Genomic DNA, 14,097 nt, shown 5'->3' with positions numbered 1-14,097 from the left:
GATGGGAGTATTACCCAGTGAGATGTATAATAATTCTTCTATAGGAAAACAGTAAAGAAACCCAAAGGTTTATCTTCTTTCATTTATTTTTTAAATTAATTCTCCTTTTGAAAACCATGTTTTTAAAAATAAAATGCTAGTGGTCCATACGTGTTCTTTAGTCTTTACTTGGATCTAGGCTATGTTACTGATAATGTTAGGCATCTTTGACTTTTTATAATTTTTTTTAATGTTTAAAGGGAGTCGCTCAGGGAGATTATACTCCAATGGAAGACAATGAAGAAACCTCTCAGTCTTTACAAATAGACATTGGAGGCCAGTCAGATCAGCAAACAGCTTCATCCCAAGATGGTCAGGGCAAAGGAGATGATGTCATTGTAATTGACAGTGATGATGAAGAAGATGATGATGATGAAAATGATGGCGATCATGAGGTAAATTTGGCTTGAAATCACTCATTATTTTTAAACTGCTGGATGAAATGCTGAAACCCTCAGGACTGCTAATGCATCAGCCAATAAATTCTGATTCTCTGTCTGCATAAATCAGTTATTTTGCTTTTCTTTTATCCTGATTAGCTCCTCAATTAATATTTTATAGTAAAATTGAATGTAGAACAAGTGATGGAAAATCCCAGTTTGTTTTTTAAACGATTGCTAAGTACTTTAGGATGTTAGATTAGTTAATCTTAAATCTTACTGATAAGTGACAGGATTTACTTGTGAGATCTGTGATTTCAGGAAATAATAGAAGAAACTAGGATTTTTGTTCTCATGGAGCCCTATAGTCCTTTTCAAAAGAAATTGAGGTGTCATGATCATTGAAGCATATTTTAAGTGAAACTTGTTTTATTTTGGGAGTTAATCCTGTATTGACAGTGTCACATTTTAGATTCTTACATTAACCAAACTGTGTTTTAAAAACCTCGTATAGTATAATTTCACCAATCTTCAATGCCACATTTTAAATTTAGAATTAAAATGGACCATTTGACATTTTGTGGACATCCAGGAGCTTTAATCTTTGAACTGATTAGATTCAGAATTGATTGTTATCATACTACTTCTGGTAAACTTCACAGTTGCTCCCACTAAACTAATCCCATAACAACTTTCAGGGCCACTCCTATACCCTGGTCAACAATGTGTCATGTAAATTTCTAAGTGTGGTATCAAGATGTGCAGAACATGTGTGCTATATCCTAGGTCTTTATTTATACTTAGGGTTTTTTTTTACTAGGATTATGAAGAAGATGAGGAAGAAGATGATGATGATGAAGATGACACAGGGATGGGAGAAGAGGGTGATGATAGTAATGAAGGCACTGGTAGTGCAGATGGCAATGATGGATATGAAGCTGACGATGCTGAGGTAACTGGTTACAATTTTGACTGTCTGTTTTAAGGACTTCCTCAGAGCACTTTCTGTTCTCCAAGGGTATTAAAAGGCTTCTGTTCTCAGAACACTACAACTTTGTTTACTTTTGGGTTTTTATATCTTTTGTGTAGTTGATTAATAATTTTTAAGATAATTATGTTTGATTTATTTGCACTTAGTATTTATATTTTGTTTTTAGGGTGGTGATGGGACTGATCCAGGTACAGAAACAGAAGAAAGTATGGGTGGAGGTGAAAGTAATCAGAGAGCTGCTGATTCTCAAAATAGTGGTGAGATTCTTAGTCTCTTTTTCATTGAAGATTCTGGTAATATTTTCTAAATTAGGATTGCATTTAATTATCGCATAAAACTTGGTTAGTAAATTGGTAAGCAAAAGATTGGCGTTTGTCCTAGCTTTGTTATTTTAGTCCGTCATAAAGTCTGCTATATTTATATTTGTAAAGTGCAGTCATTATATTATCTTTTCTACCTCATTGGACTACTATAAGGTTAAAACATTTTGAAATCTATATAAAGTATTATAAATGCCATGTGTTGCTGCTGTTCTTGTTAAGTGGAAAAATTAAATCAGGAACATCTAACAGCAGTTCACAACCAGAAGAGGTCAGTCTAATCAAGCTACATGTTTTAAGAGTGTGGGTTTGGAGCTTTGCAATATTGTCTGCTTATCCAATGAATAAAAGACTTTTTGACCAACAGCATGCTTTTTGTTAAATCTTTGAAAGGATGAGTCCTGGAGGGCCATTGAAATGTTGTAGGCAGTAAAGGATTATGAAATTCATAGAAAAAAATTATTTTAGAATAACTTTAAAATGTGTTTTGAAGAATTTTGACCATCTGGTATAATATTCTGGTTTTATAGATAATACTAAGCCAAAATCATTAATAGTCATGTAATAAAAACCTTATATATTTATACTAATGGGAAAACAGTATCTCATGAGTTTTCATATAGGGCTGTGTATTTTAAAGTACAAGATGTGTGCTTATTTGAATTAAGGAAAGTAAGGATGGGCAATTTTTCATTTTAAATTTTTAAGAGAAAAATAAACTAATGAATGTTAAACCATATAATGAATAGTTTTTAAGAAAGATGAGGTAGGGAGAGATTAATGATGCTTGGGTAATACACATTTTATAAGGCATTTTGTAGATTTAAGATACATCTTTTGTTTGGTTGGGATAAAGAGGGAAATTTTTTGCCTTGTTGCTGAAACCAGAGTTCATGTGCCTGGCACTTCGAATGGCCAAAATTCTGAAAGTCAGAATTTGGAGTGAGGAAAGGTTTATTGATTGAGAAGGTGCCAACGGAAAAGATAGAGACCTAATAGTGCCTTAGATCCATCTTGCTTGCTGGACTGAGTTAAGGGACGGAGGGGAATAGGTATGCGGAAATGCTGGCAGGGTTAGTTTTAAGTGGAGGACCTTGGAACTTGGCTATTTGTGGTAAAGGGATGACAACACAGGATCTTCCTGGACAAGGGACCCTTGGCAAGGATTCCGGTGTTCAAGTTCCAGTTATGTCCTGGTCCTTTGGTTGGGTGGAGGGGTGAGGCTTTGGTTCTAGGTGCAGCTGAAGGTCAAAGTTCTCTCCTCTGCTTATGCGTCTCCTATGACTTGCAGTTTTGGTCTGTTGCCTCTGAAAAGCAATTTAGTATTTTGTTGAACAGGATAGGACCATTTTGAGCTGTTTCTGTGGTTACACATACCCCCTTTTGGTTGTTCATCCCTTAATCTTGAGAGAAATAGGGCAGCCAGGTCTGGGTTTAGTTAAGAGGGAGGATTCGCTGCCCATTGTGCCTGTTACTCAGCTCTTACATCTGCCTCTTCCACGGTGATCCCTGCGCCTTAGAGAGGGCATACAGACTGTTCAGTTTACCAGCAGAGACCACAGCGGTAGAGGAAGCAGCAAGTAGGATACCTGTTCCCTAATGAGATGAAGAGTAGAGTAGCTTTTGTTACTATGTCCTCAAACCATGATGAGCTGGCAGCGTTCAGGAAAAGGCCAGTTCTTAATCATTTCAAGTCACTACAGATTCAGGATCCAGTCCAGTTTATAAGTAGAAAGCAAAACAAAACTCAAAAGACCATGGGCAGCACTAGAATCTAAAATCCACAAAGGTATATTATAGTTCCTATTGAAACGTAATTTTCTCTCTAAAATCACCCGCATTTTTACCAAAAATAGCCAAATTAAGACTGATTTATCTGCAGAATAAGTCTAGTGTCAATAAACTTGGCCTGTTTATTTGTATAAGTCCAGCAAGAATAGTAATTAACCATAAAGGTACCTTTAAGTCTGCTTTGCTGGAATTTTCCTAAGGAATATTCAGATTGAACTTGAGCGTCTGGAGACTAAGAAGCCAAGCTATCAGACTTTTGCAGTGCCTGTAGATCTGGGTGAATTCCTCTCAAGGTCTTCAACATATTCTGAGGTTCTTTCTATCCAAAAAGCAACCTTAGTTCCTCACCTGGTAAGACTGCTGTGAACCATGTAAACAAGGTACCAGGCTGTTTTCCCAAAGGGTCTTTTATTGGGTTGCAAAGTCAATCTTAACTCCTCAAAGCTTTCTGGTCATACCTGAGTCTGCATGTCTCTCTCAAACATGATTTTCTAGTCAAATCTTGGTAATAAAACCAATTTCCAATTGTAGCCTGTTATAAAGAACAGATTTTTATTGAACTTATCCAAATAATCACTTTGCCATGAAAATAAAAATACTCCTTAGAAATTTCTAGATTCTGGAGGGATCCAGTAGGGAGAAAAAAAATAAATGTTTCAATTCTGCTAACAAAGATATAATTTACCAAATTGCTAAGTCATTGGTAAACAAGTTTCCTTTTATCTGGAAAACAAAAGATTAAAAGTCAACAATCTCAAACGAAAAAGTCATAAAAATTGTAACCATTTTCATCAGTTCTTTCAGTCCTATGAAATTGAACTTGTTCTGCTTGAATCCAGTTTTTCCCGGTAATTGCAGGGTTGTCTCTCAAGGTTCGTATGGTTTGCTCAGTGAAGTTGGGTACCTCAGTCACTAGAGATTGTGGAAGATACACCCCTAGTGGGAAACACATTTTCTAAGTTTCTTTGCCATTGTAAGAGCATCAACCTTGTGGCAGGAGAAGGCTTCTACTCACCCAGATTATATACACACACAAAAAACAACATATTGGTAACCCAAACTAAGTGGCAGTTGAATGAAGTTGAATTTAAAAGTACTATGATGGATGAAGGCATGCAAAAAACAAAAAATTGCCAGGGAGCTGAGTTACCCAAGTGGCCATCTTGGGTTTCCCATAGCCCTAACTATTCATTTAATTTTCAGTCATTGTTTACCCATTTAATTTCTGGGATTTAGAAACAGACTGTTGCCATGTTACAAGTACATCAGGATGGCAAAAGTTGGGCAATGAGGAGTCCTTTTTGCAAAAATGGAATAAACTTCATCTTACATGCGCCACGAATTGATAATCAGGTTCGGTTGTTTTAATTCAGCCCTCAATTTTGACCACAGACATCTTAGGTCAGGATATCTCAGATTTTGAGCAATTTCAAATATATTTCTGGGATGTTTATAACATAAAAATACAGCATAAGGAAGACTCCATTATTTTTTATTTTACAGTGTTTCCCATGTAATTTGAACACACCAATATAAGCCTAGTTTAATATTTCTCTTTTGTAAGGAGAGAAAACAAATCTTTTGAGATGTTTCAGGGGCCCTCTGGAAAACCTCAGTTATTCCCAGGTCGTGACTATTAATTTAAATTTCGGGAAGTATCAAAAGGTTTGGACATTTGACTAAATGTGACCATAAGTCATCATGAAGCTATACTTAATTATCCATTTAAAGAAAAATACATGCAGACGGCCCTCACAACATGAACACTACAGTAACAAGTACTTCTCACTTCAGGAGACCTCTGGCTGAAACCATAACTATCCTTATTTCACCGTTTCTTTAGGAAAATATACTATAACTTTCAAGTAACATGATTTTGCTTTGGAAGATAACCTATTCTTAGTGTCTAAATATGAAAATAGGTACCTTTTTTCTTTGTCATAAAGATGTGTGTCTTTGGAGCCTTCTCCAAATTTCCCATAAAGTTCTATAAATTCTGAAAGAAAAAGAAAAATGCAGAAGTTTACATAGCAAAACTTTTGTTCTCATTATTTAGGAGATTCTATTTTCTTAAGTAATCAAGTTCCTGATTAAGACAGTATAACACAGAAAATTATTTTGATAAAGCACAGAATCTTTGCTTTCTAGGCAGAAAACTTTTTCACAGTATTAGTAACAGACCAGTAGTGCTTTTTTAGTGTAGAGAAAACCTAACTCTAATTTTGTATCAGCTTACTTCTTTGAATAATAAACACAGGTAGAATAAAAGTATTGTTTAACTCTGGTGATTCTATGCCTACTTAACCAAACCAACTTAAAACCAGCTTTAATATCAAATATTTTCCTAGATTACGTGGTTCTGAAAAGCATTTGGGTTCGTTTGTTACATATTTTGAGAATTCTCATATAAGCACTTGTTTGTTTAAGCCAATTTAATACAAATTAGCAATACCATTCAGGTTAGAAATATCCTATATCTAGAACACACATATATTGACATACATACAGATCAATGTAGACAGATCTCATAGCTTTCATTTTAAAACATCAGTTTTTATTGCCCAGGTATAGTGAATAACTCAGTGGTGTAAAACTGGATCCAAATGATGTTTCTGGCAGATGGACTGAGTTAAGATTTTATTCAGATTACCCAGCTTTGCATGCTGTAGGAATTCCTTTAAAGCCATTTTAAAAGTAATTTATTATCAATCAAAGAATGCATTCCATTGTCTCCAAGAGCCCTGAGATCCTCCTTCAAGGGTGTCCCTTTACATGGTGTTGTCAACAAACACAACAGAAAATGGAAAGCGAGCGTGCACAATAAAGTTGGAAAATCAGGAGGTAAAAAGAGTGGCTTCAGAACGCCTGAGTTAAAAGTGGTATATTTTCCTGGAGGAAGGTGGCGGGGATGGAGCCTGAGCACACGTGGCAGCTGCCACCTGTCTGGAGATGAAGATGGAGGGGAAGAAGCCACAGACTCAATATTCTCAACTTTAAGCCAATGACCAAAGTACACACAGAGCAAGATCCACACGCAAATAACAAACAAGGTGGTAAACGGAGTATTCCCCTAACCAAATCTCAGATAAGCTAGACGAGTTACAGATTTCAAATTCAAGTGGCCAAACGCAAACAAACTGGTTCAAAAATCAGGTAAAAGTCCTACAATTATTCCTGTCTCAAACAGGGAACCTCAAATCAAAACAATGTGGCTTATTCCAAGGGAACATGGAGGAGAAGGGAGTTCCTGGTTGTGCACACCAGGATGACTTCCCTGCTTCCAAATCTAACCCATTGGCTTGCAGAGACACACACAGACACAACAAACACACTTAACACGATCTACCAAACACAAAGACACAGATGAGTAGAGCCCAGCAATTCTGATCTTACTCTCAGATGGAGGCCTTCAACTAAAAGTAAAGTCCAGATAGCTTTATCCCGAGGGAGAGAAAGCCCACAGAGTTTACCATCTGCACACTTACCCCCAAAGTAGAGCAACTTATCCCAAAACAGAACCAACATAGATTGAAGTCCAAAGGCATTTTCTTACTCCAAATGAGCTATGTGCCGAGGTTGGCCAGTACCTGCCAGGGAAAGTCCCTTCCGAGCCCCCAAGGCAAAACAGCCTTGACCGCTGTTCCAGGAGCCGTAGCTCCTAGCTCGCTCAGCAAATTGTTACTGACACCAAAGTTTGTGTGTACGATGCTTCAAAAGGCCAAAACTTAAAAGGTTAAGAGTTTGGAGTAAGGAAAAGTTTATTGATTGAGAAGACAGGAGACCTAATGGTACCTCACATCCATCTTACTCACTGGCCTAGGTTAAGGGTTTTTAAGGGATTGTGGGAACAGTGCTGGTGGGGCAAGTTGTAATTGGGGAACCTTGGAGCTTGCCCATTTTTTGTAACGGGGCATCAACACCGGATCTTCCTGGACAGCAGGTTGTTGGTGTCTGAAGGAGTTCCAGCATTCAAGTTTGGTTGTGTCCTGGTCCTTTGGTTGAGGGACAAGACTTTGGTTCCAGGTACAGCTGGAGATCAGAGCTCTCTCCTCTGCACGTTCTTCACTGCATAACCTGCGGTTTTGGTTTGTCGTCTCTGAAAAGCACTTCAGTATCTTGTTAGGATAGGACCATTTTGAGCTGATCTGTGGTTGTATCTGTAGGTGTTCTCTCTAAATATTAAGTGTTTTGAGGGAAAGTGTTCATAGCCATTTTTCCTAGATACAGAGCATGTAACAGGTGCTCACTGAATACTTGTTAGAGAATTTTTCACTCAAGCGAAAATAGGCCTTACAGTAGTCTAGATAAAATTAAGTTAGTGGATAGATTGTGCCTATTGCCAATAGTTATAAAAATGCTTTTTCCAAGCATATATGCTTGTATTGAATTCTCACAATAAGCTTGTCAGGTTTAAGTACCAGTGTAAGGGATCTGAGAAACAGAAGCAGAAACAAGCAGTGACTTAACCAAGGTCACAAAGCTATTAAGTGTTAGAGCTAGAATCTGTTCTAGACCTGACTTTAAACTACTAAATTCTGTGATATTCTGTTGAACTTTCAAAGTAGGTAATAGCTTTTGTTGTTACTACCATGTACATAGAGGGCCCAGACATCTGAAGGACCATTAAATTCAAAATTTAGGACAACCAAAATATAAGAGTGTCATAGTAAGGCTTTTTCCCAATCTTCATCCTCTTTGAGTGTAATCCTGATACCATAGTGGTCTGACCTTTTTGCCCATTTTAATAATATGAGCCTAAATTTATTAAATGTTTACTTTGTCAAGTGTTAGGCTAAGTGCTTTATGTCTACTATTTGAAATCTTCGTAAAAACCTTTTCTTTAGGTTACATTTGTCCCATTAACCAACCAAAGAAATAGACTCAGCGAAGTTAAGGGACTTGCCTAAAAGCCATAGTACTGATAATTGCATATCTATTGTCTCTAGGCCCACCATAGCTCACGAACTTACCTTCTGAAAATATTAGTGAGGCGAACATTCCTAGTGGCAAGATTCATACTTCTAGGGATTGTCCAAGGTATTTTGTGGTAAATTTAATCGTTCAAAGTAAGCTTCTCTTTTCCTGTAGGTGAAGGAAATACAGGTGCTGCAGAGTCCTCTTTTTCCCAGGAGATTTCTAGAGAACAGCCATCATCAGCGTCTGAAAGGCAGACTCCTCGAGCACCTCAGTCACCAAGGCGCCCACCACACCCACTTCCCCCACGACTAACCATTCATGCCCCCCCTCAAGAGTTGGGACCACCAGTTCAGGTATGAAAAGTAGTAGTCATTCTGAAAAATGAACTTTTAAAAATCTTGGCTTTTCTCCCTTTCCAGTAGATAGTACTTTTTTTTAGAAATTAAGTGAACTCTTTAATGTTTTGGCATATTTTTATAAAATTTTTTGAACCAAAATGCATCTCTAATTTCTTTTCCTTGAAAAGGCAAAGCTTACTAAAAGTTGTGTATAAGCTGAAATGGTTATAGTCATAGCAAGTAAAAGTCTTCTCACTGTGTTCTACAGGTTACAACAGGAAAAAGATTTTCTAATGTAAAATGTATTTTAGCAGCTGACCACCATCTGTTTTGAAAGTTTCTTTCTCTAAGTTGCATATGTTTTTAAAAAAAAAGAAATTCTATTCTGCTTAACAAAACATTCTTCCCTCATTTTTTAATAATCACATTAATTCTCACTTTTAAAATTAATGCAAGTGCGCGTGACCCTTTACATGTAGCATTTTTTGGACATCTCTTAATCAGAAGCTCTTGCAGAAACAGGAAAGTACAAAGGCTCTATTAATAATCTAGCATGAGTCTTATCCTTTAGTGTACAGTACATTTTCAAGTGTAGATCCTACTAAAATACTGCTGGTGAAGAAAAACCGCATTATGTGAAAATATAAAGTCTTAAAGGATTGTGTATGCATCCTGCAAAATATGCCAAATCTATCAATTTAGAATTGTCTAAATTGGGAAATTTTATATGTAGTTAGTACTGCAAGTATTATATCCAAAGGATAATTTAAGCCATAAGATCCAAAAGCATACTTGCTAATAAATTAGTTACAGCCCGCTGGGCATCAAGTTGAGCATCGACCTAAGATCCAGGCGATCAGGGTGCGATTCCTGGTCAGGGCACATGCCCGGGTTGCGGGCTTGAGGCAGTGATCAGTGACTCTCTCATCATTGATGTTTCTATCTCTCCCTCTCCTTTCCTTTCTCTGAAATCAATAAAGATTTTTTTTTTTTTTAAATAAGTAAGTAAGTAAATTTAGTTACAAAGAAATAATATATGATCAAAGATTCATTTTAGATATTGGTTAATATTTTGTCTATTGGTTAATAAAATATTTGTTAGTTAATATTACAGTCTGTATAATTAAGAAGTTGTCACAGTTTAAAACTGATTTCTTTAGTATAGGATTAGTGGCAGTTTTTCCTAAAAATATATCCTGATTTTTACATCATCTGCTAACATTTTGGTTATTTTATTACCAGCATAATAAGCTATATCTGTTGATGTTTAGTATTTGTTTCATTGTCTAATTCTTTAAAACAAATGTAATTCCTTTCTGGACACAGAGAATTCAGATGTCTCGGAGGCAGTCTGTGGGACGTGGGCTTCAGTTGACTCCAGGAATTGGTAGCATGGTAAGTACCTACACCCCATGTAAAATCAATTTATTTGTTAACAAATATTTGTTTAGTCAATATGTGTGTTCCTGTCATGCCTGTTTAGTTCCTGTTTTTGTTGTAGCAGCAGCATTTTTTTGATGATGAAGACAGGACAGTTCCAAGTACCCCAACTCTTGTGGTGCCACATCGTACTGATGGATTTGCTGAAGCAATTCAGTAAGTTAATGAAAGAGAAGCATTTTGTGACTGATCAAATTCTTCCTGTTTCCCTGTTAATTTGTTTGCATTCGATTGGCTCATGATGTACTGAGTCCTTCTCTGCTATACTAACAAGTTTTAGGGCTCAGGGTAGAAGGGCTGAGGATGTCGTGTTGGGACAATTATAGAGGTGAGTGAAATACAGTTGCTTTCATCAGGAATGTGAAATTTAGAGTCAGTAAAACAGTGGTTAAGAACATGAACAACCTGGGTTTGAAACTAGCTGTGCCATGTAGCTAGGTTCCCTGTTCCTGAATATCCTCATATTACTTATGGGAATAATGATATAGTAGTTCCTGTCTCACAAGTTATGAGAATTAAATAAATTAATTTATGTTAATTTACTGAGAATATCACCCAGCACATAGTAAAATGCTTTCTAGGTGTTGGTGAAGGTGTTGATAATTACAGTGATCATGGTGGTTAGTGTCATTGTGAAAGCTAAACATATGCACAAACAAATACAATCTTAATTACGTAGGAGAATAGAGGCATAAGCAGTAGGCTTTCTTAACACAGATGTGATTTCAGTAATTAGGAGGAAAGCATCTGAGAGGACTTCATGGGAGGAGCATTGAATTGAGTTATGGAAAAAAATACCTAACACTTATTTCCACAAACCGGTTTATTGCATATTCACGGCCTAGAGAGTGTTACTGTTGCCCTCTTACAGATAAGGAAGCACAGAGACGTTCATGAATTCGCCAGAGGTCAGACATCAGGAAGTGGCAGTTTTTGGTTTCAAGCCAGTCAGTCTGGCTCTATAACCTTTGTTAACTGTGGTGCTGTACCACTCCACTTAGAGGACAGAAAGGCTTTCCGTGTGAAAATATGTGATTGATGTGTGCATAGACACATAGAGATGTTTAATGTGTATGTTTAATACACGCATAGGTACATAGAGATTTCTAGCAAATTCAAGAAATGTGAGGCATATAGTTCAGGAGAGGTGAAAGTTATTTACATATAAATCTTGTATACATAAATCACATGTAGTACGAATTGATTCATATTGTTACAAATTCTTTGACTGCTGATATTTTGAAAATGTGTAAGTAAGAATTCCTTTATCAACTTTATTTTCAATTTCTTTCCTTCCCATTTTGCTTATGCTTTATTTTTCTATATTCTTTATATCATTGTGGTTTAAACAGGGTAACTTTAAGTTTCATCTTAAGTTAACTTTTGCCTCTTTAGTTCCCCACAGGTTGCTGGTGTTCCTAGGTTCCGATTTGGGCCACCGGAAGATATGCCACAAACAAGTTCTAGTCACTCTGACCTTGGCCAGCTGGCTTCTCAAGGAGGTAAACAGCTAAATAAAGGCTTGTATCTCCCGGGTCTGTATGTATTTGGTGATAAACTATTCTGATGTGATTTTTTTTTTAAGTAAGCGCATATAAGAGAGGTTGAGATCTAAATAATTCCTATGCTGATTTATGGGAAAAGCTATAATATATGTACTACTAACAAAACATCGCCTTACATATAAATCTTATCTTTTCAACAAAGTTCTGAGTTCTTTGAAAATAAAGACTAGCTTTTACATTTGTGTCTCTTCTGGCACCTAGTATAGCATCATACATGTACTGAGTATTCAGAAATATTTCTTAAACCAGTAAATACACTTAAATACTACCAGCCGTTTTAAAGTTTTTAGAAGGAATGCAACATATTTTCTGTTTGGCTTGACAGTTAACATTTCTAATTAAATGCATAAAACTAGTTCGATACTTTCCATTAACATTAAAAATAAGAAAAATAAAATGTTAAAAATATGTGGAATAAAATGACCCCTAAATTAAGTAATAGTAATTGGTTATTTGGACATGAATTATGCTATTTCTGGAATAATTACCTTTTAATCTTCACTTGATACCCAAATAGCCTACTGTGTTTCTGGGATACTGTTACAGCATTTTATAAGTGAATAGGGAATACATGCTACTTAAATAACAAGCCCCAAAGGAAAGATTAATCTGCAGCCCTCATATAAGTGTTGTAGTATAAATTTGTCCCTGATGGTTTAGGATGTTAGTTTTAACACTACATGCTTCTACCAGCATGCATTGCAAGTTGACTTCATATAAATTCAAATTTTTACGTGGCTTGGTATTTTATAAGGCAATTTCTAGACTTGGAAGTTAGCTCTAGGCTTAAATTGGAGTGCCACCACTTACTAACTTTGTAACTTTGGGAAAGTTAATTAACCTTCTTGAAAGTCAGTTTCTTTAGCAAAAAGGGGACTAAATAATACCTTGCAGTTTGGGAGATACGTAGATTCTAACATAGTACCTAGTTCATAGTTGGGTACTCAATAAAGTTAGCTTGTATGAAACTCTAAGAGCAGCATTTGAGCTGGCTTTTTAAGGATACTTACGTTAGTGTTAGGGAGCTTAAAGGATGTGTTTAAATTGTATTTACATTTTTGAGGGATTGATGTTTGCTCAGTGGGCTAATTGTGTATTTTTAAAAAGTTGTGTGTCTTTACTGATTAAGTTATTCTTTCATATACCTCTCATATTGACACTTTTTGTTCTTTCAATCATTTATTAATATTCAGAATTGTCTTTAGGTTTAGGAATGTATGAAACACCTCTCTTCCTAGCTCATGAAGAAGAGTCGGGTGGCCGAAGTGTTCCCACTACTCCTCTACAAGTAGCAGCTCCAGGTAGGTTTCAGGGCGGATTAGTAGATTGTGTGTTTTATTGGTAAAATTGAAACTTGTGAGGCATCTTTTGGCTGAAAATTATGTAAATCACGAAGTTAGAGTGTTCATTGCTTTTCTGGCCTTGTTTTGAAGTGAACGTATTTACTGAGAGTACCACCTCTGATGCTTCGGAGCATGCCTCCCAGTCTGTTCCAATGGTGACAACATCGACTGGCACTTTATCCACTACCAATGAGACAGCAGCAGGGGATGATGGAGATGAAGTGTTTGTGGAGGCAGAATCTGAAGGGTAAATGTATACTTTGGAATATTTGCTCGCTTTAGACATGTCAGACTTGAATTTGTTTTCCTTTAGCCGGGAAACAATCTGTTGAGCTGTATTTTCAATAGCACCCTATTACAAAAGTAAACAGAACCATGTATTCTGAAAGACTAATTTTTGAATGTAATAATATTTTTGGACTTGGAAGTTGTTACTATAGAAGACAAAGGTTAGCTGCCTGAAAATTGTGTGATATATTTATTCTAGAGCAAAGTATTTCTTTAAAATCACTGGTACTCTTCCATTAACATAGCTACTTGAAGTTTCCCCCAAGAAGGAAGTCTTTCTGTGAAAATTAGGAATATTAGGAAATGACTCACCTTTCCATTTAGTAGTGGGTTTTCAAGTGAACCTTACTTATCTTTTATTTAGGTGCATTTAGAACTTCTTACAAATTAGAAATTATCTAGTAGTTTTCAAGATCTGACTACATGTGTAACACATTTGTTATAAACAAGGTGGTCTTGAAGAAGTTTAACTTTCAAGGTGGAACCTAATTTAATTTTTACAAATAAAATAAAAAGTTGGGCTGTTTCATGGGTCAGAAGCATAGTTAGAAGTAGAACCCAGATTTCCTAGGTAGAACTCAAAGATTTTGTTTTATTTAGCAACATTTCCTTGCATAATCATAGGCCAATTCTAGTATATGAAGAAATAAGCAGGTCTATTTATTATGCTCAAACACAGCGCTAC

General features: G+C 36.2%; 1 protein-coding gene across 5 annotated transcripts in view; it reads left to right on the top strand.

Moving 5' to 3' along the window:
• The window catches only part of TPR (translocated promoter region, nuclear basket protein), a 57,604-nt gene that overhangs the window by 39,427 nt on the left and 4,080 nt on the right, over positions 1 to 14,097 (top strand). Inside the window, exons 41-49 of one of the 5 annotated variants that reach the window (XM_081121392.1) lie at positions 240 to 434; positions 1,240 to 1,371; positions 1,577 to 1,667; positions 8,610 to 8,791; positions 10,103 to 10,171; positions 10,278 to 10,372; positions 11,612 to 11,718; positions 12,987 to 13,082; positions 13,215 to 13,371. In XM_081121392.1, coding sequence (XP_080977518.1) covers positions 240 to 434; positions 1,240 to 1,371; positions 1,577 to 1,667; positions 8,610 to 8,791; positions 10,103 to 10,171; positions 10,278 to 10,372; positions 11,612 to 11,718; positions 12,987 to 13,082; positions 13,215 to 13,371 — 1,124 coding nt within the window. Of the gene's footprint in view, positions 1 to 239; positions 435 to 1,239; positions 1,372 to 1,576; positions 1,668 to 8,609; positions 8,792 to 10,102; positions 10,172 to 10,277; positions 10,373 to 11,611; positions 11,719 to 12,974; positions 13,083 to 13,214; positions 13,372 to 14,097 lie in introns of all 5 variants that reach the window. The other 4 variants (XM_081121393.1, XM_081121391.1, XM_081121394.1 and 1 more) reach the window with 4 other exon arrangements.

This window comes from Miniopterus schreibersii (genome assembly GCF_964146895.1).
Source record: "Miniopterus schreibersii genome assembly, chromosome: 19".
In the NCBI taxonomy this organism is placed as follows: Eukaryota; Metazoa; Chordata; class Mammalia; order Chiroptera; family Miniopteridae; genus Miniopterus; species Miniopterus schreibersii.
The sequence above is the reverse complement of the archived record's forward strand: the minus strand, read 5'-3'. Positions and strand labels throughout refer to the sequence as shown.